At 37.9% G+C, this 27124-nt stretch overlaps 1 protein-coding gene and 1 pseudogene across 1 annotated transcript; both read right to left on the bottom strand.

Moving 5' to 3' along the window:
- Positions 1–694: 694 nt before the first annotated feature.
- On the bottom strand, positions 695–25290 carry LOC103721639 (F-box protein At4g02760). Its single transcript, XM_039122468.1, has 12 exons — positions 24886–25290; positions 19536–19711; positions 7802–7996; positions 7604–7714; positions 2640–2725; positions 2438–2559; positions 1981–2045; positions 1793–1865; positions 1613–1675; positions 1430–1494; positions 1280–1354; positions 695–1157 (listed from the first exon to the last, which is right to left on the bottom strand). Exons 1-12 carry the CDS (start codon positions 25228–25230, stop codon positions 935–937), a joined length of 1599 nt encoding a protein of 532 aa, XP_038978396.1. The 5' UTR covers positions 25231–25290; the 3' UTR covers positions 695–934.
- On the bottom strand, positions 15729–19523 carry LOC113463702 (annotated as a pseudogene).
- Positions 25291–27124: the final 1834 nt, after the last annotated feature.

Below are 27124 nucleotides of genomic sequence, written 5' to 3'. Positions count from 1 at the left end.
TCAAACTTTTAGGTGAGCCAGGAGGGCCAAAATGACGAGGAAATAGAGGCCAAATCTAGCGTCAAAACAGCTAGGCAGTCCTAAGTCGAACCTCATTGAACCGTTTGGGCTATAAATGCCTAGACAGCCAGGTGGATGCCTGGAGTGACCTAAAAAAAATCCTAAAAACTTAGATGATAGCCTTGTATAATCAAGTTACCGTAGATACATAAAGTTGATTTACATAACAGTGAATAACAAATAGTGAATAAATATGCACTAAACATATGCATTAATAAATAGCGAAAAAAATTTACTGTATCCATCAAGAAACGTGGTTGTAATTTATAGTCATAAATAATAACAAAAATAGGAACCCAACTCGTGATAAACAATCAAAAAGCGGCGAAGGACCAACCTTGGCACCAATCTAAGTAGTCAAGTGGCCTGGATAGTGGGGTTACCGAGGCGTGTGAGATGGCCTAGGTGGTCTATCTAAAACAACCTGCTCATACTGCTTGGTGTACCTTCTTTTTGGCTCATTTGATCCGATAGCTGCCATCTCATGCCCTATGTTGTTGCAATTCATACCATGGTACCTATGATACCGATAAGTGACCAGCACCATTGTTAAAAACTTTGTCTTGCATGCTTTGAAACACTATCATGAAAAAGTCCTAAGCACGAATAACAAAGGCAGAGGGTTGAATTTAGGTTGACAGCCAATTGTAAAACTTTTTTAGACTAAGACTATTATGGTTTTGCTTAATTTAAGGTGCACAAATAGTCCAATGAAATCAGTATCAAACTTCCATGGCATATACAAATTCATTCAATGCAATGTAGCATCACCTTCCATTAGTTTAAAACTAATTCAACTAACGAGGAGAGGGTGGGGTGTAGCATTCAGATGGATGAGTCTGTATCATCTTGCATTGACCCATCTGACCTTTTGCTAAGCCAATTGAAACTCCATTTCATCATAGCTATCTGCACCATAGAATGCGAAGCTCACATCATTCACATCATGGACATCCTCATTACCGCTCCCTGGATCACTGCTATAGCTGCTGTCAGATGAGCTTGTAGAATAAGAACCAAATACAGCAGCAGCCATCATCTGAAAGCTTGTGCTGCTGCTTATTTCACTGTCACTAAAGTTTTCAATATCAATGAAGCTGCAAAATGCATGAAAAAAACTTGTAACTAAGATCGCCAAAAACAATTCCTTGCATGATAAAAAGTAATCACCAGACAGCACGAGAGAGAGAGAGAGAGAGAGAGAGAGAGAGAGAGAGACCTCCCTTCTGGGGGAAAATTGGCAATTAAACAAATATCAGGTCTGTCCTTTAAAACTCGTGAAATTGGAATAGCACTGCACCAGTGAAAAATAAAAGAATTAGCTAGAAAGTAAGATTTTCAAAGAAATTCACAAGTGGCACACTGCTACCTTGGGTTATAGCACCGATAGTTCCAGTCATTATTAGCAGAAAGGCCATCCTTATTCGAAATGTCCTGTTCAAAGAAGTCCAAGAACAACAGCAATTACATGCTAGACTAAACAAATATCTATCAAATTTGCAGGAAGTTTTTTCCATTTATTGGAAGCCCAAGTGATTATCTAGCTGCCTACCAAATATCTGAGGGTTTTGAGGTCTCCATCAAGCACAGCAGATAAGAACCGGGAAACTTCAACCTGCATAAAAAAATAGTACATAAAACGTCCAAATATATATTCTGGTACACGTCCATAAGAAAAAATATCAACAAAATGGTAGAGGGTATGAATCATCTGGTGTTCCGAGATCATCACCTCTTTGAGATGCAAACAGTCACGTAAAATCAAGACCTCCAATGCAACGGGATTTGTGCCATTGGCAAGGTTCCTAAACAACTGAAATTGTGAAATACAGCTCAAGAAAAAGAAACTTAGGAACAAGAGAAGCATAACTTAGGATATCCCAAGTGAAAAGGCTCAAATTGCAGTAAAAGAATTCATACCTTAAAAACATGCCTGTGATTGAATAAGATGTTGAAAAATCAACAAATTTGAGATAGCGAAATCCCTACAAAAGAAAATGTCACTGTGCAAAGATATTCTTAAATTCAAAAATCAACAATCCAGTTCAGAATGTTGTATTCTATTGAAGAGTCCAACTCAGATTAGTGATTCTTGCAAGCAAAATCTCAGAATAATCAAGCTAAATATGATTGAATACTGACATAAGTAGAATATACTAGAAAATAAATAAATTGTTTGGTCAGTACCAACAGCTATGTGCAATTCCAACCATAACTTGACAGCCATATATAGAATGCCTAGCTAGTAGAATAGGTTCTTCTTGGCCAAAAGGAAAAAAGAAAGTCAAAATATAAAACCGGGTGCCCTTAAATCAAAAGCAATAAATAAAAGGACAAAAGGAAAAAATAAACAGACTTTATGATAAAAAAATGATACCTTAACCAGCATACGGACTTTATGATCATGAAGCTTGAATCCCCTGAGGGCTAATGTTGTCAAATTAGGACAGCCATTTACCAGATTGATGCAAGTTGGGGATTTCAGACTATCATCTCTGCCTGATTATACAGAAATTTTATGGATGTACAAGTGGGGTGTAGAGAGAGAGAGAGGCAAGATAACCAGGAATGTAGCATACCAGTATCAGAAGACTCAAAGAACAAACGCTCTATGGAGTGACAATGTGTGCTGACTGCATCCAATGTTCGCCTCAGCTCAACATGTCTGTTCAGACATTCATGTCAAAGAACTTCCATGCAAATATGCTCTTTCAAAAACAGACTGCAAAGCAAGGTAAAAGCAATCTACAGCAACAACGTAAACCTATTATAACAAAGCCAGAAATTGACATTACAAATTTACAAAATTAAAAAAAAAAAGAAAAAAAGAGTACTCTCTATCTATTCATACATACAGTGAACCTAGCTCAGGTTAAGAACTAAGATGAGAGGAAGCACATCCAAAATCTGGCTCGCCCACCCCTGCGCCCCATCCCCCCCCCCCCCAACCCACACAAGACTTCAGCAACTGAAATAATTGGGACTCTCTCACTATTGAGTTCGTTTGCATTTGTTTAGGAATTTTGAATGGGCAGCTTTGAATTTTTTCTGAGGAAAGGAAGGTTCATGATGGTAGTCAGGAAGCTTAGATTACTCTTGCAGACATGGGTATTTGTGTCAGTGTCTAACATGGAATCTTAGTGCATCTCTCTTCTGCCGATTGACTCAAGGAAACTTATGATATAAATATATAATACAAATGTATGTATTGATAAAGTTAGATGTATAACCCCGGTGACTTCATATTTATGTTTCGGAATATTACTTGTACAGGCACCTTATATCTATATCACATAGTAAACGTATCCATGCTAGCCATATTGTATTAGGAACAAGAAGTAAAGTGCTTATCTATACCGTGTCAAATATGTATTTGATGACTTGCATCAAGAATCAACACTGAGCTCATATTTTTTCTGCAGATTTAAGGATAAATACACTGTTACTATTCAAAAAAGATGTACATGGTGTCTTTGCAAATGAGATATAAGTGTTGATTGATGAAGAGAGGACTACATGAAATACTAAATTAAACTTATCAAAGAAAACTTCAAAAGATAAGGGTTTAAAAATTAGTACAACAATGTAAGTTAGTGAGAATAGAAATGAGGATACCATCCCGATCAAGGGTCACCGTGCCGATACCGGGGTTTGGACCAGTTGCCAAGCGGCACGGTTTGGTATGCCACCATGTCGTTCCATGTCGGGCTAGTACCAAAATAGCAGAGAGGGCGGGAAAGAAGGAGAACGAGAGAGGAAGAGAGAGAGAGAGAGAGAGAGAGAGAGGTGGAGGGAGAGGGAGAGGAAAAAGAGGAGAGAGAGGGAGAAGACCAACGGAGGCCGGCGGAGCGCGTCCCAACACGATAGAGAGGGCGAGGGAGAGGGACAACGGGAGAGAGAAAAAGAGAGAGGGGGAGGGAGGGAGATGGAGACGAAGGGAGAGAGGAGGTTGGCGGACGTCCATCCCTTGTCGACTTCACTTAAGCTTTTCAAAATAAGCTTTTTTTTATTTTGCAAAAATTAAGTGAAGTCGGCAAGAGGGTTGCCGGCTCCACTTAAAATTTTCAAAATTAAAAAGCCCCCCCTTTGGGACTCTTGTTTCGAATGAAACAGGAAACCGGAGGCGGAGCCCTCCTCCGCCCCTATATGCGGCTCCTCGGCCCTCCATCGGCTATCAACCACCCTCCTTCTCTCTTCCTCCTCCCTCTTCTCTTTTCCTCTCTTTCCTTCTTCCTCTCCCCCTCCTTCGTTGGTTTCTCAATTTCATTGTTGGAACCATCCGGATCTGCCGTCGATATGGCTCGATATGCTTCAAACCAGACGATTCAGAACGGTTCCACCTTCCTCAATCTCGATGAAGATTGATGGACAAGAGATGCCACAAAATGATCTTTCATTATTTCGGGTCTATTATACAAAATAATGGGGAGATAGATGGAGATATATGTAATAGAATTAGAGCTGGTTAGATAAGCGGAGAGGTGCTTTATAGAACAACAACGAGGCCTACAATGTTGTAGAGCTTGTAGTACAAGAGAATAAAGAGAGTTTGCTAAAACAAGTTGAGTGTAGCAAAAATGAAAATATTAAAATCTTAAAATAGATGTATGTGTGTGTATGAGGGGTTGTAAGAGTTGTACCAAATTAAGGACAAAGTGATGAGGAATTGATCTAAATAGTACGGATGAGTACAACAAAGATCCGAGAAGGCTCTGGTATAAAGAGTTAGAGGAAGATCTAAGATAACGGAGATGAAGGTTTTAAGGATATGGTGAAGCTTTGGAATAATATTAGAGGTAGCCCTAAATAGGAATACTTGGAGAATATAGATCCAACCACAAATAGTTCGGAAATGGCTAGATGGTCATGGTTATGGTTATGCATTTTTAACATGCAAGTCTATAATGCATAACAGGCCAAAAAGTAATACATAGGGTAAACAGGTGCATTCTTTTATGCTTCCCCTTTCTAGACTAGACTGCATTAATATATGTCAAAGTAACGTTTAGCTGTACAGGCAGATGCATAGCATGGTAGCAATATTTGTTTGCAAGTTTCTTTCACATTTTAAGCAGTTATCTCTATTGCAGAAAATTAGAAACTCTCATTAATTTATTATTAAAGAAAAAAGAATCTGAAAGCCCAATCCAGATATTAGACATTATAATGATGAAAAATCCTTTTCCTAGATATGCCAAATATTACAAACTGAGGTAACCAATAGCATTTAAGTTTCTTATAGTACTATTACTAGTAAGATTTACACAAAAGTGGCAGTTTGTATGCAAAACCTAAAATATGTTGGTAAAGTATAACATAGTTACCTATTCCCAAATTCTTTGTTGATGAATTGTGAGCTCGAATTGAATATAAATATCTCTTGTTAGCATGCATAGAAAATTTTTTTAAACTACCCAACCATAGAACTCACGGGATTATTTATGATTTATAACTTTATTAAATAGTAAAATATTTAGTATCTATTTGAAATGCTCTGTATAATTATTTGGTATACATCTGTGAGCTAGCATAAAACAATTAAATTTGTTTCTATTAATTGTATATTGTAACTTAGCATGCCAACTGTGCATATTTTCACAAACTAGCTTGTCTTTCCTGGATAATACAAGCCATGTTTTAGCGTGTTATGGCATGACACTTGTACTATGTAGGCTCTTGACTGGTGAAATCACAATATGCATGTTATTTTAATCCTTCCTTAGCAGATTCAGTCATCCCAAACCTGAATTGGAATCCAAATTTAAATTAACTAATAGGAATACAAGGCCAAGCAGCTAGAATACCGGAAAATTCTTTATATTTAGTATGTTAGATCAGTCCGAGTTGGCATCTACACTTGAAGAAGAGAAATTTGGAGAGGAGGGTTAGAGAACTCTGAATAAAATATACTTCATCTATTTAAGCAAAGAATGCTTATTTTCAAATCAATTAACATTATTTAGCATATAAAAAATCAATTAGATGGCACATGTGCCAGAGATGTAGTTCAATGAATTAGCACACCATTTTGAAATATTAATCTCTATTTTAACCATTATAACCTACCTATCAATAATAAAACAACAAAATCAAGGAATCTGAATCTTTAAATAAAACATCTGAAATCAGTTTTGGACTAAAAAAGAGTGGAAAATGAATTGGTATGATAAGAATTTAATTTATTCAAGCATCATGAAGAATACGAGTTTGAAGTTCATACCCTTACAAAAAGAAAAGTAACAACTAACAAGTATGCCCTACAATAGAACAACTAATATAGTGCACGACAGAAAATGGTTCACAATACATACCCTTGAATTATCATATGGTATCAATATAGTGAAATAGATATCAAATAGTAGCGTATGATAGAGACCAATACTTAAATCATAACTTGAAAAATGCATCAAGCTCATGATTTTCTTATGTAAATATACTGGCTAAGCAACCATATCCATTATGTAATCTAAAGATGTTGATTGGTTAGAAGAAAGTGCTTAGAACAGAAATTCTAAATCAAGCAAGGACACAGTATGTGGCAGATGATCAACTCTTATAGTCGCTAATACACCAAAATACACTAAACCAAGGATCGTTGTGCTGATAGCAGGGCTCCTACCAGTTGGCCGGTAGCATAGTTCAATATGCCCTCATGTTGTTCTATGCCGCGCTCGTACCAACGCAGCAGAGAGTATGAGGGAGAGGGAGAATGGGCGAGAGGAAAAGAGAGAGGGGGGAGGGAGAGGGTGAGGGAGGGGGAAGAAGCGGGGGAGAGTGAGAGTAAGAAGGCCGGTAGAGCACGGCCCGACACGGCAGAGGTGGGGGAAAGGAAGAATGGAAGAGAGGGAGAGGGGGCGGACGGCTGGTAGAGGCCGTCGGAGAGCCAAGGAGGGGCGTGAGAGGCTGGAGGAGCAGCTCTACAATCTAAACCCTATTTCGTTCAAAACAGGAGTCCCAGATGGAGCCCCTTCTTTAGCCCTTCGGACCCCTCCCCGGCCCTTTGCGACCCTCAAACGGCCTCTGTCGGCCATTCGCCACCCTCCATCTCTCTCCCTTCATCCCCCTCTTTCTCTCTCTTTTCCTCTCTTTCCTTCTCTCTCTCCTCCTCCTTTGTCGATTTCTCGTTTTGAATGCCAGAACCATCCCAATCCGCCACCGATATGGCTCGAAACAATCCGAACTGGGTGGTTCGTGATGACTCTGTATTCCTTGCTCTAAACAGAAACTATGTAGCCTCAAATAAATTAGCATGATATATACCTACATGCATTTTGCAGATGACCAACTATTCATGGTCACTAATTTTCTGAAAAGAACTTCACAATTCAGTACCTTTAAATTAAGTAACATGGTAGGTGTGGACGAAATGCACATAAACATAAACCTAAACTTTTCTTGAGAAGTAATATGAAACCTACACTTAATTGTGGCTCTCTCCATTCAAAAAGAGCAGATCTTCAATTCTTTGTTTAAGAATCTAAAATGTAAAACTGACTAGAAATCACCTTTATTAAGATGTAGACATAAGAATAGCTGTACTTACAAACCAATGAGTTCCAGATCAAGGAGAGACTGACAGGCTGCCAATGCTGTGCAAAGTGCAGAATTATCCATCTTATCAATATTGTACAGGTGCAGCCTCCTCAGGAGAGCCCTTCAAACATGTAAGTGTAAACATCAACCAAAAAAAAAAAAATGAAGTTCTGAAAAAAATAGCAGCCACATGCCAATCCTGCCATACCCAGAAGCACCACCATCCACACTTAAAGCCAGCAGACAGGACCGGGTAAGAACAGATGACTCCCTCCTTGGCCTAGGTCTCTTGTCATTCCATGGAAGACCAAATGTATCTATGGGATTTTTAATAGGATTGGACATTGGTTGAGAAAGCTCTGCTGTTGAAGTTGGGCTAGGTCGCATACCAAGCTTGAGTGACCTAATTTTAGAGAAATGAATAGAAAGAGTGAATTGAAAAAAAACATATATGCAACAAATAAGAAAGCATCTTCATAAATATACTAATGAATTTCATTTACAGTTATACACAAGGGACAACTGAAATAAGAATCAATGTTCTCCATCAAGCAGAAGCAGGATACGGTACGACTGAAAGTATTTGGTTTCAGACGTGTTGAATGATTCTTCTGATAACTTTTTACAAATTATAACTGATTTTGAGAAAAGATATTCAAGGAAGATAATAAAGTCTGGATGATAATGGAAAATTCTACAATGTAGAGCAATAGTCATGTAAGAATAAGGATGGTTAAGAAACATGCAGCAGAAGAGGAAAAGTTAAAACACCTTAAAGATTCTCATAGAACCAAATCATGATAGTTTTATTATAGCCCTAAAATACTGAGCTCCCATTACAATCTAGTCTTATCAGCAGGTACATCTATTTAGGAATATCTCAAATTTTGAGGTCATTAGATTGGGAAATCAATCAAGGTTGTGTTTCACCACAATGTGGATTGTATATATTTCAACTCTAAATCCTTTTTGTACATTGGATAAAAAGCAGAATAGGCTATTCAATTCTCACATATTTGAGTTTCAATTGGCATTTCTTCTGACAGCTATCCTTTTCTTTCTTTCTCATTCTTTCTTCTCTTATTCTTTGCTTCTTATCTTCTTCTCTCCTTTCATTTTTCGTCACCATATTTCTTGCAGCATACTTAATGCTTTTATATTTGATTAAATATCACAAAACAATGATTATACTTGCTGTCTGAATTCTAATCTACTTATAAGTTTGAAATTTTAAAATGCACTAAATGAATATCTAAAATATAAAGCCAGCTTAACTTCCTTGTCTAAACCCTCCCATCATCTTCTTCCAAAATAATTGTTGATTTGAACACAACAACTTACAAAACTATATGTTTGCAGATCAGAGTTGCAGCAATCCAGCTACCAGTACAAGATGCAGCATACAAAAGCTAAATTAAATATGGTCAAGTTACCGATCATAAAGAAGGACAATAGAACATATATACTTTGTAAACCTAGAGAAATGCATAACATTACTGGCTCAGGAGTTCACTTGATGTAATTTTTTGCACTAGCTCTTCAAAATAACCAGACTGCCCTCTATGGCTACCCAGAAGGAACGCTATTTATTCATGTAGTGAGTTCCCAAAACAAACCATGTTTTCCTCAAAACCATACAACCAAGTACTGCCAAACTACCTGGTTCGGGCAGTGCCAAAAAGAAGAGAAATGCATTTTTTGATGAAATTAAGAGATTGCCGGGACCTCCGTTGATGGATGTGCTTGGCCGGAAGGGTCCTCCACGAGGTCAGTAGCTAGAAAGCTCCTTTGGGATTGCATTGGGCTCTTTCATAAACTGATGTAAAGGTCAGTTGGTTCATCCTGGGCCATGCTGCTTTGAGGATCTCCAGGAGGTGCAGCTTTGGGACTTTCGTAAATCCGCCTCTATGATCCACGCCAAACACACGAGTTTAATGCTCTACAGATTAGGCGCCTGCTGTGGCAGCAATTAATTAATCTCCGCCTTAGCATACAAGGACCATGGCTCGCAGCGGGTGATTTTCATACTGTCAGAACCGTCGGTGAGTCAGAGCTTGACTAGCTGTCCCTCTCGGGCTTACCGCCCATTTAGACCTGTTCGTTCAGCCGAGCAAACTAGGGAGATGTCAAACCAAATTTTGAGCTGTTTACAATGTTGTTGCCGAGCGTCAACATGGACAAGAATTTCCTGAGCAAGTGGAGGCTAAAGAAGTCAGTGTTGTTGGCTGAGCCGTATCTTGCCCGAACCATCGGGTTGGTTGTCCCGCGCAGATATCTGTGTGAAACCGGGTAAGTTCGGCTATTACTTTCAGTTCCGGTTCCATATCGGCCGGAACCCATACAAAACCAGCCGGAACTGGTCACTTACTGACCGAAACTAGCCAATAAGTGCTTGAACCAGTCGGAACCGGCCAAAACCGGTCGGTTCGGTGCAGACTCAGTGTGAACTCGGTTTCAAATCGGGTTGACACTGTAGCAGTCTACCTGATGCTTTTTAAAGCATCGATTTCAACAGCATTTTGAAAACTCTTGGTCGCTTCCCCTTCTTAAATATTTCAAAAATAATACTGATTCAGGCTATCTAAAGAAATATCCAAGGATAAATAAGGTGTGCTTCCTCTCTCCTACCTCATTTCCTCCTTTTTGGGGGGAGGGCTTCAAAAAATAACTCAAAAATTGCAAAATAAAGAAAAATCAGGCCAAAATTTTAAATTTGGACTTGATTTTTTTATATGTTGTAGATCTATGGACAATCTACACGCTGACATAAAAATTTTTAATTTTTGAATGATATAAATTTTTTAAAAATTAAAAATATATGTAGCATCTATTGTTGGATTCTACATGGTCTGAGCTAAAATTAATTTTTAAATATTAATATTTAAAATTTATTTTTTAAATTTAAAAAATAATTTAAAATATATAAATAATATCAAAAATTATGAAAAAATAATAGTACGTATTACATAATTCAGAAGTAATTTCTGAGGTAGAAATCATATTTTTTTGAATTTATAATATTTAAATATATTTTTAAATTTAAAAACTATTAAAAATATATAAATAAATAAGAAAAAATAGGATTATTTATTAGAAAAATCTGATGTTTAAAGATAAAAATATTATTCTTGTCAAAAATTAATTTTGATATTTTTAAATAATTGATAAACTAACGTACTTGATAAACTTACAGAAATTGAGCTATCAAGCAAAAATGACCCAGAGTGTGACATTGGCCGGAATCATAGGCAAATACTCTTGAACTGGCACCATTGAAAGTGCAATTGATGCAACACAGAGTTCAAGGAAGGACGGATAACCAGATTAAAGAAGTGGTTACCTCGACGTATTTATGTGCCAAAAATGCTCATAGGAGGTTCGGCAGTTGATGAAGTACTTCGCTTATTTTAGAACAGTGAAAAAAGGTTGCCGAGAAGAAAGCGGAGGTGGACCGTCGAGCAGCAGAGCCACCTTCGTATCACTCCGGAGAGTCAAAGGATGCATCCGCTCTAGATGACGAGGCACAAATCTAAGTTGCCATGCAGACGAGCCTGCATTATCAGTGGCAGCAGAATGAGGTGGCCAAGCATAAGGCTCGATTTAGGACCTCGTACTACGAATCAGGCTTCGATTTTGCGAGCAACAAGCCAGATCCAAAGTTTAGGAGGACCACCTCAGTCAGAGAGGCCATCAGCAAAGGCGGTGGCTGGATTGCATCTTTGCTGGCGATTTTTGATAGTAGAAAGAAGTCATCTAGAGAGATTCCATCAGCAGCAACAATCAATGATTTAGATCTACATGCCTTTCCCAACAGAGAATCGAAGCAGCAAAGAGTTGACTCAATGTTGAAGAAGAATAAGAAGGATATGCAGCGAGTTATTGAATCCTGATTCCACTTCAGCCACATCCTAGCAATGTTGCAGACAATACGTACTACAGGTTTGCCATTTCCGCCATACAGATTGCCGTTCCCAATATAGATCCTTCTGGCCCAAAAGACATCTACGGTGAGCTTCTTGACAGTAATAAGAAGCTAGAAAAATGGATTGCCTCCTACAAGATCAAGCGGCCCATATATGACTGGCTGTGATGTGTGATAGTTGAACCAGTCCTACTAGGTGGAGCATCATTAATTTTCTGACAAACTGTGATATGAAGACTTTCTTCTACAAGTTAATTGATACTTTTGAACGAGTGCACAACGTCGCGTACATCCTCAAACTGATAAAAGAGATAATTGATCAGGTAGAAAAGGAGAATATCATGCAAGTCATCACTGACAATGGGCCACAATATAAGGCCGCCGGAAAGATTTTGATGGAACAACAGCCATATTTTTTGGAGATTCGAAGCAGCAGAGGGTTGACTCAATGTTGAAAAAGGATAAGAAGGATATGCGGCGAGCTATTGGATCCTGATTCCACTTCAGCCACATCCTAGCAATATTGCAGACAATACGTACTATAGATCTGCCATTTCCGTCATACAGGCTGTTGGTCCCGGTGTAGATCCTTCTGGCCCAAAAGATATCTACGATGAGCTTCCTGACAGTAATAAGAAGCTAGAGAAATGGATTACTTCCTACAAGAGCAAGTGGCCCACGTATAATTGGTTGTGATGTGTGATAGTTAGACCGGTCCTACTAGGCGGAGCATCATTAATTTGCCAGACAAACTGTGATACGAATGCTTTCTTCTACAAGTCGATTGATGCTTTTGATCAAGTGCACAACGCCGCGTACATCCTCAAACTGATGGAGGAGATAATTGATAAGGTAGGAGAGACAAATGTCGTGCAAGTCATCGCTGATAATAGGCTACAACATAAGGCCGCCGGAAAAATTTTGATGGAACGACCACATATTTTTTAGACCCCATGTGCTGCACATTATATCAACCTCATATTGATGGACCTTATGAAGATTCATAAAATGCAGCAAACAGTGGAGACAACCCAAACCATCACCAATCATACGTGGGTCCTTTCACCGATGAGGAAGCATGCAGGAAAAAAGATCTTAAGACCAGAAGTCATACGATTTGCTACGAACTGCGTTGCACTTGATTTCCTTCTTGAGAAGAAAGCAGCCCTATGTTAAATGTTTGTTAGTCCCGAGTGGCAGGCAAGTAGATATACGAGGGCTGACACTGAAGGAAGCAATATCGAGGACTTGGTGACAAGGCAGACATTCTAGCAACGGGCCACTACTATAGTGAAAGCTATCAAACTATTGTATAAAGAGCTTCAGGCCGTAAATAGCGAGAGGTACCCCCAGATGGACTTCCTGTATCACATGGAGAGAGAAAAGAATAAGATCATCGAGGCAGATCCGATGCATGTCCAGGAGTACATCGACATCATTGAGCAGCGGTGGGACTACCAGATGGGTAGGAACTTGCATCTAGCAAGTAAACAAGAACATTAAAAATTAGACTGCTCCTGTACTTGTATAATTTTACTAAGACAATAACGAACTTTATATACAGTATACTACCTGAACCCTCGGTTCTAGTACAATGTACCTGAAATTGATGTGGACGACGAACTTTGGCCGCTCTCCATAATGTGATTTACAAGATGAAGCCAGATCCAGAAATCGCGGCCCTAATACGCCTAGGATAGATAAGTTAACTTAAGTGACATGTGTAAGTTAACTGGTATCTTCTATTATTAACATAGTACAACATGATTTTTTCACATACCAAAATATTTAAAAAGGGCAGCGACAGCTTTGGAGTATCAGCAATTGTCGTAAGTAAGAAAAGTATGAATCTAGATATCTTACACATCAAAAAAATATTTATCTAGCATTAAATGGTTATTAATATGGTACTATCTTATACGTAATTTTCTTTAATATTTTTGCAGCTAAATGTTGGATTCATTTTGGGTTGTCCGCGAAAAATCTTAAGTGGATAGCTATCCGGATCCTCTTCTAAACGGTCTCTTCGAGTGGTTGTAAGCGCAACTAGTCCACCTTCATCCCCACCCACAGCAAGCAGAAGAATCATTTGACACAGAAGTGCCTTAACAACCTTATGTATGTTCACTACAATCTGAGGTTGAGACTGAAGTGCATTCAGAAGTGGAGCTCAAATATACAGATCCGATCCATAGTACTTTTGTTGATGATGACAAAAAATATCAAAAAAATAACAAATTAGACTTAAATTCATAGATTAAATTCAAAAGAAGTGATTACCAATTAATTTTTCTTTTGAAAACTCCAAAAAAAATTAGGTGCCAGTCTATGAACCGGCACGCCCTACCGATACCGGTTCGGTACGGTACCGAACTAGTACCAAACCGTACCAGGCGCCGACCGATACGGATCCCGATACCGGTTCAACGAACCTTGCATACAACCATGAATATCATCATGCAGCTTCACATGCATGCACATATACATTTTAGCATAGATGTACAGGCATACATATATACAAATTATTTTTACTTAACATGTAGCAATTGAAATTACAAATTCCTTGCACAGGATGCTCAAATAAGTGAATAACATTTTTTAGCTTATTAAAAAGTTAAAAAGAAAAATATATATATATATTGGTTACTAATCATATCTCATCATAAGAGATCTTGGTTTAACATGAATTGTCTCTCCCCTGAGCTACTCACTGACAACAGGAAAAACTTTAAAAGTATTTAGAGGCTTTTGTTTGCATACAGTCGAGCAAGTTGCAGTCGCAAATGCTGCAATTAAATTGCAGGTATCTAGAACAACTATTTGGATGCCTGCAAGTGTTGCAGGTTGCATTTGAACCACAAAAAAGGACCCAAATCTTGTGTTTGAACTGCAGACATAATTGGCCATGGTTTTCCAATTACAAGATTTATTGCAATTGGAAGCAGCCCTCAAAAGAGTCTCATCACTTTCCAACAATTAAAATTTCAAACTATATATTCAAAAAGTCAATATATTTAAATATTCTAATAAGTATATTATTCTATGTAACTTCATTGTTTTAGTATACATATTTATTATAATATCAAATTAATGTTATAATAGTATCTTTCTATAATAATTATTCTTATGACAAGAATAATATACCTATTATTATTATGATACTAATATACTTATATAATCATTATTCTTGTATCATTGTTATCCTTATTACCATCTATCAACAATATAAGATCATAATTATTTAATAATTTCTATTATAAAATAATTATTAGTTATTAAAAATTTAAAATGATACATATTGTAAAAAAAATATAAGGGAACAATGATATCAAATTATTCCAATATCAAATTCTTTATAATGATATAAGTACTATAATACAATAATGATTTTATGACATCAACATTTTTTTATGAAAATTATAAAAATAATATATTATGTAATATTATAAATATATTACCATAATAAGTATTGTTATGATCTTATTTAACATTTATGATCATAATATACTTATTTAATTAATTGCATCATAATGATTCTTATTAAAATCTATATAATGTAAAAATTATTGTAATTATATTAATTTATATTAAATAACATTTACTAGTTATCATAATATTATATATTATAAACATAATTATCACTATAATAACCCAACTAAAATTTAATAATAATAATACTATTTCTCTTAAATTATAAAAATATCATAATTATTATACTATAATAGAAAGAGTATATTAAATAATAACTATTTTTATAATATTTTAAATATCTTTATATAAAGATTATTACTGTGACCATAATATACTTATTTAGTCACTATTATTGTACCATAATGATTCTTATATAATCTATATATAATATTACAGTAAGAGTCATAATTATACTATAAAGTTCCAAGGTACGCGGTACCGACTATACCGACGTACCGGTGGGCATCGGCACCGGTACGGTGCCGAACCAAACCGAGCCAAACCGGTACTATACTGATGGGGCTAAAAACCAAAAAAAAAAATTTGGAGCCGGTACGGACTGGTCAGTTTGGGCCGGTACCGGTTCGGTACAGTCCGGTACCGAGTCGGTATGAGTCGGTACGGGCCGGTACGGTTCAGTACCGAAATATATAGTTGTACCGTACCGGTAGAATCCGATATCGGTATGTACCGGCCCGTACCGACCGGTACAGCAGACCATGCTATAAAGTATAAACTATTACATAATAGGGCATTTTATACAAATTAGCCCCTACAATCATCCATATTTGTACATTATTCCCTATATTTTCATGTTCCTATAAAAATCCTTGTGAACTTCTCCACTTGCATCAATCGGTCCTTCCACTAGTGTTTGTTGATGGAACACTGGTCAACTAGGATTATATAAGGACAAAAATGTTTCTAATTTAATAGCAAATGAGGCTCAAGATTAACCTCTTCTCACTCACTTTACCCTCTTCTAGTTCAGGCTTTGGTTGCTAGAGAACAACGATAAAGGGGAGAGGTTAAGAGTAGGGGTCCAAATGGGTCAGGTCCGATCAAGTCATGAGTGACCCCGATCCAACTCGGTTCCTTATTCGGATCCTAATTTTGAACCCAGAACCAACCGAATAAAAGATCCAGTCAGGTCTGGTCGGATCCACCGCTACAATTTTTGACCCGAGTCACTCGGGTCAGGTTGGGTCCATGTATAACCCAAACCCAACCCAAAAAATTCGGGTTCGGGTTAGATCTGCTTTGGGTCAACCCATCCATGGCTTTTCTCTTCCCTTTATTGCAAAAAAAACTTACATCTTTCCTAAGGATTGCTATTGGAAATAGGCCAATATAGGGCGGTCTTCAAATGGGGCTGAATCATTGCCGACTGAAGGCACCACATGCATGTAAGGAGCAATGACATCTTTCTTGAGATTCGCAACCTCAACCGGGTATCTCCCGAAATCTGCGAGCAGCAACATAGCCAACCCAAGCTTCCTCCGAGCCTCCAACATGTTGTTCGGATGATGGGCTACAATCACATGATCCTTTCCACCCGCTCTCCTCCACTCCTCTCAGCTCATCAAGTAGTCCACCAATTCATTCTGCAAAAGCTTATTCTGACCAACCTTTCCCTTCCCATGGAGCTTAGAATGTCTATTGTAGCTCAATGATGAGAACGGCACAAAGATTGCATATGCATGGCTTGAACCCATCACTCTAATTGCCGAGCAAGGCCTAACGACACTTGGAGAATTCGAAGAGAGAAGATCCAATGTAAGCCAGTATTTGACATTGAGCTGCAAATTTAAGGCACCCGGGTAGGTCGGGTACGATTACAAACATCTGGCCATATCTGATTTTTTCTACCCTTCCAACCCAACAGTCCAGAATGAAACTCACGAGGCAAGTCGTACATATAAACCTTGAGCAAATTCTGATTTGAGTCACATCGTTTCCTTTTTCCTTCACCTAAGACCCTCGCATCCTTCTTAGAATTGGAATTTCGTCGAACACCGATTCGACATATCATAGGAGGAGGCAATAAGTCAAGATGATGAGTGCTATGATCCCTGAATCGAGTATGGAGCTCTGATGTCTTATTGGCAAGCACTAGCATATGAACTGATTCAGGTATGAGGTAACCATTGCTGGCCATTAGAAGAGTGAAGCAAGAGAAAACCAAGAGGACGATAGACAGAAAGACAACAAAGAAGAGAAATCTCTTGGTCACAAAAGACAAAGGCTGCAACATCCTCTCTGACATGGTCATTAAAATAGAGCATTGTTGCACAAGGACGCCTACTTAAGTTTATCCATTAATTTGTTGAGACAGTGGTCAATGACATTGGCCTAGACACAGAGCTTGGGTCGAGCCTTAACAGAACTTGTTTGCACCCCCGCAAACTGCGGCCCGCAGGCCCAAATAATTTTACACATTCGGATCCGGTCGGAGCGAGTCATAGGATTGAAAACCCAAAATTATCCATATTTCAAATGAGTCGGGTCAGGTCTATATTCTAATAAACCCAGACCTGATCCGAAAAATGGAACGGGTCCAATTTTAAGACCCAACCCGACCCCACAGGTCCTCCAAAACAGATCGGGTAGGGTCGGGTCGGGTCGGGTCGGGTCACGGGTCAACCCGACCCATTTGCAGCCTTAGTTAAGAGTTACCCAAAGAAGGGGACAGGTTAAGGGGTTGATTAAGCATGGGGGCTAGACATAAAAATGCCAAGATGATATGGATTTAACACTGTGAGGAGAATATAAGCAGAATATTCATTATCATCTAGTTAACTTAGGAATGCATAAGCAATAAGTTGCAAGATTTTTAGGATTAAATTACAAATACAAAAGAAGACAAGAACCAACATGCAAATATGAAAGATTTTAGGGATATCTAAAAAAACCCATACAATAATTATTAGTTATTAATAACAACACATATTATAAATATATTCAGCATTATAACAATATAACTAATTACTATAATATCAAATTATTATATACTGATACAATTATTATAGTAATTATTGTTATAATAATCCAATATAATTTAATAACATTACTACTTTTTGTTGTAGGTAAAACAATGATGATTGTTATACTATAATAACAAAAGTAAATAGTTCACTGTTCCCAAGGAGGTAATCTTATCAAATAATTTGCAAGGTTATCATATCTCTTTTAACATCATACAACCAAGAAGCTACAATTGCATTTGCAGTTTCAATTACAAACAGTCAAACAGAAACAAATTTTGCAGCTACATTTCCAACCGCAGCTTGTATTTGAATTGCATGTAGTTGAATTGCAGGCAAACAAACAGCCCCCTATAGGTGACAATGGCCAAGCACTTATTGGTAACAATCAAAACAAATGGACAGACAAGCAAATTGATTTGATTCTTTGACAAAAACAAAATAAAATTTGAATACCTGAATGATACTAAAAACTAGGAAATGGTTGTCACCCACAAGGGTAAATAAGATAAAATACCTAAGGAAATGATACTTTTATTAAACAACCTCCAATCATAACTTGGAGATATGGATAACATAACAATGCTTTTAAACTTTGTTACCAGCCATGAAAAAAGCATTCCATTGAGCCACAAAATATGTTTGGTGACACTAGTGAAACGGGTGACCCTCAAATAATTATACAAGCTCAAGAACAGCCTTTAATTTAAGCAACCCAGGTTTCCAATCTATCGTCATCAATAACTATCGGAATGCAAAAATTTCTCTAACCTATTGCTTCCCCATTACTGCTATAGGATAATGTGCAATTATTATGTGCATGGTAACAAGGCATATTCTTTATAGTTATTGCACTGCAATGTTTTTATTCATAACCAGCTTTATTTTATTAAACTAGCAAGCAACAACACCAGCTTAGCATATTCTTTAATAATGGTTTGCATGGGGGAAGCATATTTGGCTAGGGACCAACATCTCAACTTCCCGATAGGACTCTTAACTTGTGAAATGAATCTCATTTGCAATTATATTCATCCCTGATCATATATGAGTTAAATGTCAACAGAAATCGTTGTCAAGTTAACCATAAACAGGAATTTGGGGAAATGCTCATTGGTATATGTAGCCAGCAAAATATGCTAATTAACACTCCTGACACCAGAAGTATAATGGACGAATCTCATTTTCATCACCACTCTAGATACTTTTGAGTTTTGTGGAGTGGACTTCCATAAAGCTGCATAAATATGGCATCATTGTCAGACACCAGGAAGTATGATGTGATGGATAAAGAGATCTAACATGCCACCCTAAGTGTCCATGTCATAAAATGGAGTTTACACCAGTAAAGTAATGAGCTTTTATCTTTTACTTAACCCAGTACAGCTTTAATTTTCAGGCAGATAGCTTGCTGGTATATCATGCATTAACCAATGATCAATCAAAGAATAAAAATTATCTTCCAGTATTTTAGAATAAAATGCATTATGACAAACAGTCCACCAAAAGGCCAAAATTTTAAATAAAAAAATCCTTTATCAAATATAAAGTAGAAATATACTCACTGAAGGTTTTTTCCTGCCCGTTGTATCATTGTAGACACAATCATGTTATTAACCTTCGGTACTGGCACTGTTAAGTCAATGTTAGCATAGCATAATGGATCTGTTGCACACTTGTGGAACATAGAACAAGCAGCTGCAGCATGGCACAGACTCTGTGTGTCTAGCATAGAGAAAACCTTCAGAATTCAAATTTGTTAGTACATTGCCATCAACGATTATGAGAACCAACAGAAAGGACAAGTAGATAGTATAATTAACAATTTTACTCATGATACTCTTCATTGCAAGAAAACATAATTATAGAATTACACATCTTATTAAAAAATTTTAAAAAAAGCACTTAAGTGGAGTTCATAGATTAATCTAACGGCAGAACAATTTAATAAAAAAAATTTGAACAGCATATATAAAAGAAAAAAAAAAGAAAGGAATAAACGAGCAACCTTGAAAAATGCAAGAAATCAAAGCAAATAGTGCACAAGAAATCACAAGATGCACACAACAAATATATGATGCAAATTAGCAACAAACAGAAAGCAGAACGGTGGCATGGAAGCAAAATTAAGTTATATATTTAATATAAAATACATAAAAAGGAGGGAGAGGAAGGTAGAGAAAAAAATTATAATTGACAATGAACAGCTCAACACTTGAATTAATAATCCAAGGCAAAGCTTGGTGCTAAAACACATAACATGACACAATTCAATAATCAACAAATTTCACCATTTTTTACTTTGACTTTTTATTGATAAAATGCAGCCAAACAGAATAATCATAGAGACCTACTCATGGCTTCATTGTTCTCTTAGGCTAATAGATCGATGCAGCTGCTGGGATAGGCTTAAATCCACAAGGGTAGCAATAGCCCCACTGGCCTAAGTCATCCAAAGCAAGGCTTGTCTGGCCCATCAATTACAAGTTACAACCAAAATCTTTCACATAATCATGTGACATGGCCCAGGGGTATGTCAACCTCTCCAAACCCACATGCCATGCTGAAGAAAGGTGCTTAAATCACAAAATTTCCATTCATCATCATCACAGAAGTGTTTTATTTAAGCCATAGTGCCATCATGAAACCAAAAGCTGCCTCTAGCCTTCAACCCTTGATCTCCACTCACTAGGGCTTGAAATTGTACTCAATCAACGGTCTCAATGCCTTCTTTTCTCGAGGGAAGAAGGATTAAAGAGTGGAGATCCAATATCCAGCAACAGATAAGAAAAGGAAAAGAATGGTTTCCTGAGGGCCAGGCTGAATTTGAGCACTATACAAAGCTTCTCTCTCTAGGCATGCTCTTTAGAGAGAAAAGTAGAAAGTATGTAAAGTAGTCATAGATCAAAGTTCAAACCATCTAATAAACCTATCATAGCCACAACATCAAGCCTTGTCCTTACTATTTGGGGTTGGCTTTCTACACCCTTATCTAGATAAGGCCTACCGCTGGTTGATGTATATAGTGTTTAATAATTTTAGCATCGGTTAATAACTAGCTAACAAAGTAATGCCAACCCTTCACTATTTTCATCCAGAAATTGGACCAGCATTGACAATGTGTTCAATGTTATTTTTCCCATGCATCAAGTACACACAAAGCGAATTGATTTCAAGAACATGTGACTTGAGATAATTTGTAGTTTATAAGTAAACAAATGAATTAAACTCAACCATTTTCAGTGGAAAATTTATAAATGATGGTGAGCATTTCCTATCTGAATTTTGCAACTGCATGTTAGCATGACATTCAAGAAAGACACAAGGCCAGTATCCTTTCTCCCATTTTGATAAATGCAGTGGGAATCCCACCATTCCAAGTCGAAATCAGGACCTCCCCAAGGAAGATAGGGAGCTATGCCCAGCTAGCACATGCCCTGGAGTCATGAAGCACTGTGGAGCACCCATTGGTATGCACATGCACATATACATATTACAACTATATACATGTAAGTATACAAACATGTATCTACATATGCAACAATAATAGATTCACACGTAAATACATATAATGTATGTCCGTTCACACATACATTTTATATACACACACACACACATACATACATATGTATGTATGTATGTATATGTATATGAATATGTAATGAGAGCATTTAAAAGAAAAGAAATATGGTAATAATGGAGTGTGGCATTCAATGCAATCAATTGCTAAGGTGTCACATTATGCAATTTAATTGAATATAACACCCAGGAACTAAAGAATTCTAGAAGGATATAAGCATGAGTATGCTAAAAAGCAAATAAATTAATGCACATACAATATAGAGAAACTGTGAAATGTATTTTAATCGGTACAAGATTTACCACAAAGCATAGGTTTGTATTCCCAAGCATGCTGAACAATAAGAGCTTGATGAAAGGGTGAAACCATGTGAGAGGCAGGTAGGGGAATGGTTGGGAATAAGTGATAGAGATGGGAAGAAAGTAATCCTATCAATTGGGTGGGAGAGAGAGAATAATACACAGCTATCAAATTGATTGATACTCGATTGCCAGAGTAATGGGTTTGTGAAGCCATTAGAAAGAAATCTGGGCAGTTTAAGACATCCCATGAGAGGCATATCATTAACTCATTTGTCATCATATATGTCCATGGTACAAGACATTTCTACTACTTAATTAGAATAGTAAGTTGATCATAATATGCAGCATTGTTAATTTAATTTACAGCAAAATTAAATCTTTAAGGGAAAAATACAGTACACCCCTCCAACTTTTCCCCAAAAACACTTTGGTCCCAAAATCTTAAAACTTTCCTTAGCCCTCAAAAATAATTTTCTGTGTCATCCATCCATCTCCATGAGGATGCATCACATGTTATCGCATGATCATCACATGATAACTTAAAAATTGTGCTTTGACGAAATATCCTCCACTCCTACTTAATCCCCCTTTCCCCCTTCTCCTCCTCCCCCACTACTCTCTCTCTCTCATGGCAGAGCACCAATCAATTGCCTCTGTGACAGCCAGTAACCCACTGCAATGGTGTTGCGCACCACCACCACCCTCCCCATGGAGAGCTTCCATCACCAGCAGTCCCTCGGCATGGACCACTTCCTCAACCACTTCATCCTGCCCCCCCATTGCAATCAATATCCCCACCACCAATAGGGAGGATGAGCTCCACAAGGACAACACCTTCCGGACCGGGGCCAACCCCCCTCATCCATCCTCAACCGCTTGGAATCTCTCCCCCACTACCACCATCCCTAACCCTCACCCAAGCCAATATCATGCTCTCTCGTGCCAGGTGCAAGAGCCTCTCGGAGCAGAACTTTGGCATCCTCGCTGCCCTCTCGAAGGATGACAAGAAGTGGCTCATGATGAAGGCCGCCAAACAGTTCCTCCAATAAAAAGATCACGGCTGTCACCACTTACGGCATCTCTATCTTCTCATCAGTCTTCATCTCTCGTTCCTCCACCTTCTCACAGATGAACCTAACGATCCCAAAGCCGAAGCCAGAGTTCATGCTCTTGATGCTGGATACGAAGATCTAACACATGTCCGCAACTATGGCACCACTGAAGGTGAGGTGAGGATAGGAGAGTTTGTGATGGATGACGAATATTCGGACAAGGATGAAGAGAGATCTCCCGCCCCATGAGAGATCGCTAACATGATACCTTAAAAATCCTGGCAGCACTATAGGAGAGTGACCGGGTGGGCGGACCAAAGGTTACAAGACTCGTTCCTAATGGAGGTTGCGAAGAAAAGTTGATCAAGGTGGCACTGCGTTGAATGGTGGCAGATGCGAGGAGGAGGCCAAACATGATCTGGGTCGCAAGGAAGGTTTGGAAGCAGTTGATCGAGGCAAAGGCATGGGAATGGATTTCTCGGTAACTAGAGTGGATTTTTTCACTATTTTTTATATTACATTATATCATTAATATTAAGGGTATTTTCATTTTTCAAGCTAGTCCATTAACGACATCAAAAGCTAGATGAACAGCTAGACCACATTAATATAGAAAAATATTTTGGGGTGTTAATTAAAAACTTTTACAATTTTGGGGGGTAAAGTGTTTCTCAAGTAAAGTTGAAGGTAACATATTGTATATTTTTCCAATCCTTATCATAATAGTTGATATTAATTAGGGAATTGAGATGATGAAGGTACATGTGATTGAGAGATATTGCATGCAAGAGAGATACGTCAAAGGGGGATAAACAATATTACTTTTAAGAATTTTTCAAGTAGTAAAGAAGTTGTATACCATCCCATGTGAAAAAGATCAGGAAAGCAAAAATCTATGCAAAGACAAGAGGCCATTTATGTAGCATTCTAGGAATGGAAGTTGATAATTTAGAGATCTTTCTAGAATATTTCTAAAATTCAAGACTATGTCCCTAATATAGCATAGATTTTATTGCTTCAGCTATGTGGATCTTCATTATTTTTGCACTTGGGTACCGCCTCTACTAAATCCCTCCAATCTCATGGATTCACCACCCCTAGAGGAGCCAAAACATGGTACTAAAAATCTTAAGCAACATGAAAAAACTATGATATGGAAAATATGGAAGCAACAATTAGTATTTCTATATGTAAACATTTATTTTAGTATTCTGTAAACTGGTCGAAAAGGAGACAGCAATTGCAATGAAGATCGTAAGTTGCTTAAAGTACAATAAGTAAACATCATGATCTGATTTCTGATGACTGAGAAATTTAAATTATGACTAAATGAGACTACCGCGAATTTTGCAACCTTCATAACTGAAGGCATATTACATGGTGCCACATAACAAAAGTTCCATTGATGAACTAAAGCACAAACAAAACGTGTAAAGATATTTTTCACAATATGCATGAAAATGTATTAAACATTAATGTAATACCTAAAATCAATACTCAAATTCTATGGATCGGAGATAGCATAAAACCTAGAGCAGGCTATCTATCGTTAAACAGGTTTGTAATTAGTTCATTTTGCATCTTCTGAAACAGAGGCATCCAAGGACATGCATCAACTTGAATTGAAAAACAAGAAATCCATGTCAGAGAGGAAAAGAGGAAGAAAGAAAAATTTATCAGTCACAATGAACCATTTGTTGCTTGTTTGATCCATACTTTAACAACTTAACCCAAAACATAAACAACATAAATTTAGCAACCACAATAAACTAGCTGATAATATAATCATAAAACAGTCACAACCTTTACAAAACCCATTACATGCATCTTCCCCAAACCATATATATTTATCGCTCTAATTGCATTTATCAATAGAACAACAATCCGCACACATTGAATTAAAGGTGTATCTGAAAGAGATAATTATGACAAAAAGTGGATGGACTTAAGAAACAAAAGAGAATGACGAAAGATAGAGTACTTTGATAGTGAGATCGGGGGGAAGAGGCCAGGAGGCCGAGTTGTGCTTGGAGGAGCGCTTCCGATCGGATCTCTTGGCGGCCTCCAGGAGGGCCGATCCTACCCGGATGGCGCCCTCGATGGCACGGTCCTTATCCGACTCCTGGACCCGGGAGCCGAGGAGGCGCTCGAGGGAGAGATCGAGAGCGAGGGAGGGGTCCGAGAGGGAGAGGAAGGCCTCCAGGAGGCAGTCCATGGCAGCGGGGTCCGACGGAACCCTAGTGCCGCTGGCTGCGAGGGGGTCGCGGGGGCAGGGACGCTTGAGGACGGAGGAGGAGGAGGAGGATGAGAGGAGGAAAGCGTCCATGACCGACAAGCGGTGGAGAAGGGCAAGGGTGGAAGAGGGAGAGCGATCGCTTCGCAGATCGCGTCGCACGTAGGTAGGGGTGCAAATTGGTCGGATTGGGTCGGGTCCTGGATGACCCGATCCGATCCCTTTTCTTTTTGTTCGGAACCTAATTTGAGATCCAGATCCAATTGGACATCGAATCGGATCGGGTCCGAATTGGATTCGGATCAGATTTGGATCCAAATCGGATCAGGTTAGGATCCGAATCCGGTCCTTCTTTTTTATGCTTTTGGAAAAGAATCTGAACAAATCTAATTTGGCTATATCATAATTATGAGGTGCTGGGTGACCCATCACTTGAAAGACTAGCAATTGACATCCAGTCAGAACAGATGACCCATGGCTTACTAACTAAGTCGGTCTACAAGCCAAATTTCATATCACACTATTTTTTGCCTATATGACTGATTGGACGGAACTTGGTGTCTCCCAGCTCCTCTCTCACGAGGACACAAAAAATCCCAGACCTTCTTCCAAAATCCAATTCCATTGCAGAAAACTGGCACATGACCCATATTCAGTTCAGTGTTCCCTCGCTTCCTCCCTGCAGAAGTTAAAAAAAACAAAAACCAAAAAACAGAAGGAAAAAAAAAAAGCTAGCTACCGAGAAACCAGAGGTATCAACAATGTAATAGATTGAGAGAGAATTCTGGCGGACCAATAGTGCCACGACCTACACACACAAAAAAACTCTCTTTTGCTTTTTCCCCTCGCTCTCTCTTTTCGGGTTCATTCGGATCGGATCGGATCCGTTCGGTAAACCCAGACCCAATCCAGAAAATGATTCAGGTCCAATTTTAGGATTCGATCCGGATCCGCAGGTCCTAAAATTCGGATCTGGTCGGATCTATGCGGGTTGGGCCGGGCCGGATCTTGGGTCGACCCGACCCATTTGCAGCCTTACACGTAGGAGGATGTAGGTCCTCAACACGAATCCGAAAGTATTCCGAACTCGACCGTCCGCACAGATCTCAAAGTTTTTCCACTGGTGGAGTCTGTCCGGTCCTCAAAACATGCGCGGCGAGGGAAAAATATGGACAGGATAATATTCTTCCAAATTCATTTGGTATCTAAATATTTTATTTATAATTTTATTTAATTTTATATAATATAAATTTGAAAAAAATAAATGATTATATTAATATAGTATTAATTTGATTTATTTTTTACTTAGTAATATTTTCAATACTGCGGTCATAAAATTTAATTATCCAATCTACATCCATATTTTCACTATCTAATCTGTATGTTCATTCTTTTAAAATACATATAGATATGAATTTTTTCATCCAACTAATAATTATATTCTGTATCTGTCAAACAAAATAAATATGAATATACATATATTGATATCTAATTCATACCTAATTTCAACCCTAGCGTGAGCTAATGGCAAGAAGGTAGGTCCCACTAAAATTTTTGGTTCAATGGTGGTGATGTTGAAATACAATATGTCATGTATACAAGTTAGGGGAATGACGGGCTGGACCATATTTTGTCTTCTTCTTCTTTTTTTTTTTTGCAGTACAAGAGGGACTGCACTTTAATAATAGAAAACAAAACAAAATTTGTTAAATGCTTGAATTTTTAAGAACAAAACACCAAGCATATCAGCAAGAATAAAGGGACAAGTACCATCCGCAATCGAGTGTATCAAGAAATAGGCTTATTGATTCGGTCTTCACCTTAGTCTTCGTTGACTAGCCCTTTTGCAAGCTTATCTGCTGATTGATTGCCCTCTCTAAATACATGACTTGCATAGGAAAATGATAACAATTGCTTTGCACTATGTCCATGAGAAATGGCTGTCTTAGGATCATACCGGCATTACAAAATGATAACAATTGCTTTG

Source organism: Phoenix dactylifera, unplaced genomic scaffold (assembly GCF_009389715.1).
Source record: "Phoenix dactylifera cultivar Barhee BC4 unplaced genomic scaffold, palm_55x_up_171113_PBpolish2nd_filt_p 001533F, whole genome shotgun sequence".
NCBI classification, from domain to species: domain Eukaryota; kingdom Viridiplantae; phylum Streptophyta; class Magnoliopsida; order Arecales; family Arecaceae; genus Phoenix; species Phoenix dactylifera.
The sequence above is the reverse complement of the archived record's forward strand: the minus strand, read 5'-3'. Positions and strand labels throughout refer to the sequence as shown.

Bases quoted from the DNA above. Each gene is read 5' to 3' on its own strand.
- LOC103721639 (XM_039122468.1), bottom strand. From the start codon at position 25,230: ATGGACGCTTTCCTCCTCTCATCCTCCTCCTCCTCCTCCGTCCTCAAG. The intron at 7,997-19,535 runs GTGAGTATATTT...CTCTAAAATTAG, and splicing joins CGGGCAGGAAAAAACCTTCA to GTCACTCAAGCTTGGTATGC. The intron at 2,560-2,639 runs GTATGCTACATT...CTGTATAATCAG, and splicing joins CTTTGAGTCTTCTGATACTG to GCAGAGATGATAGTCTGAAA.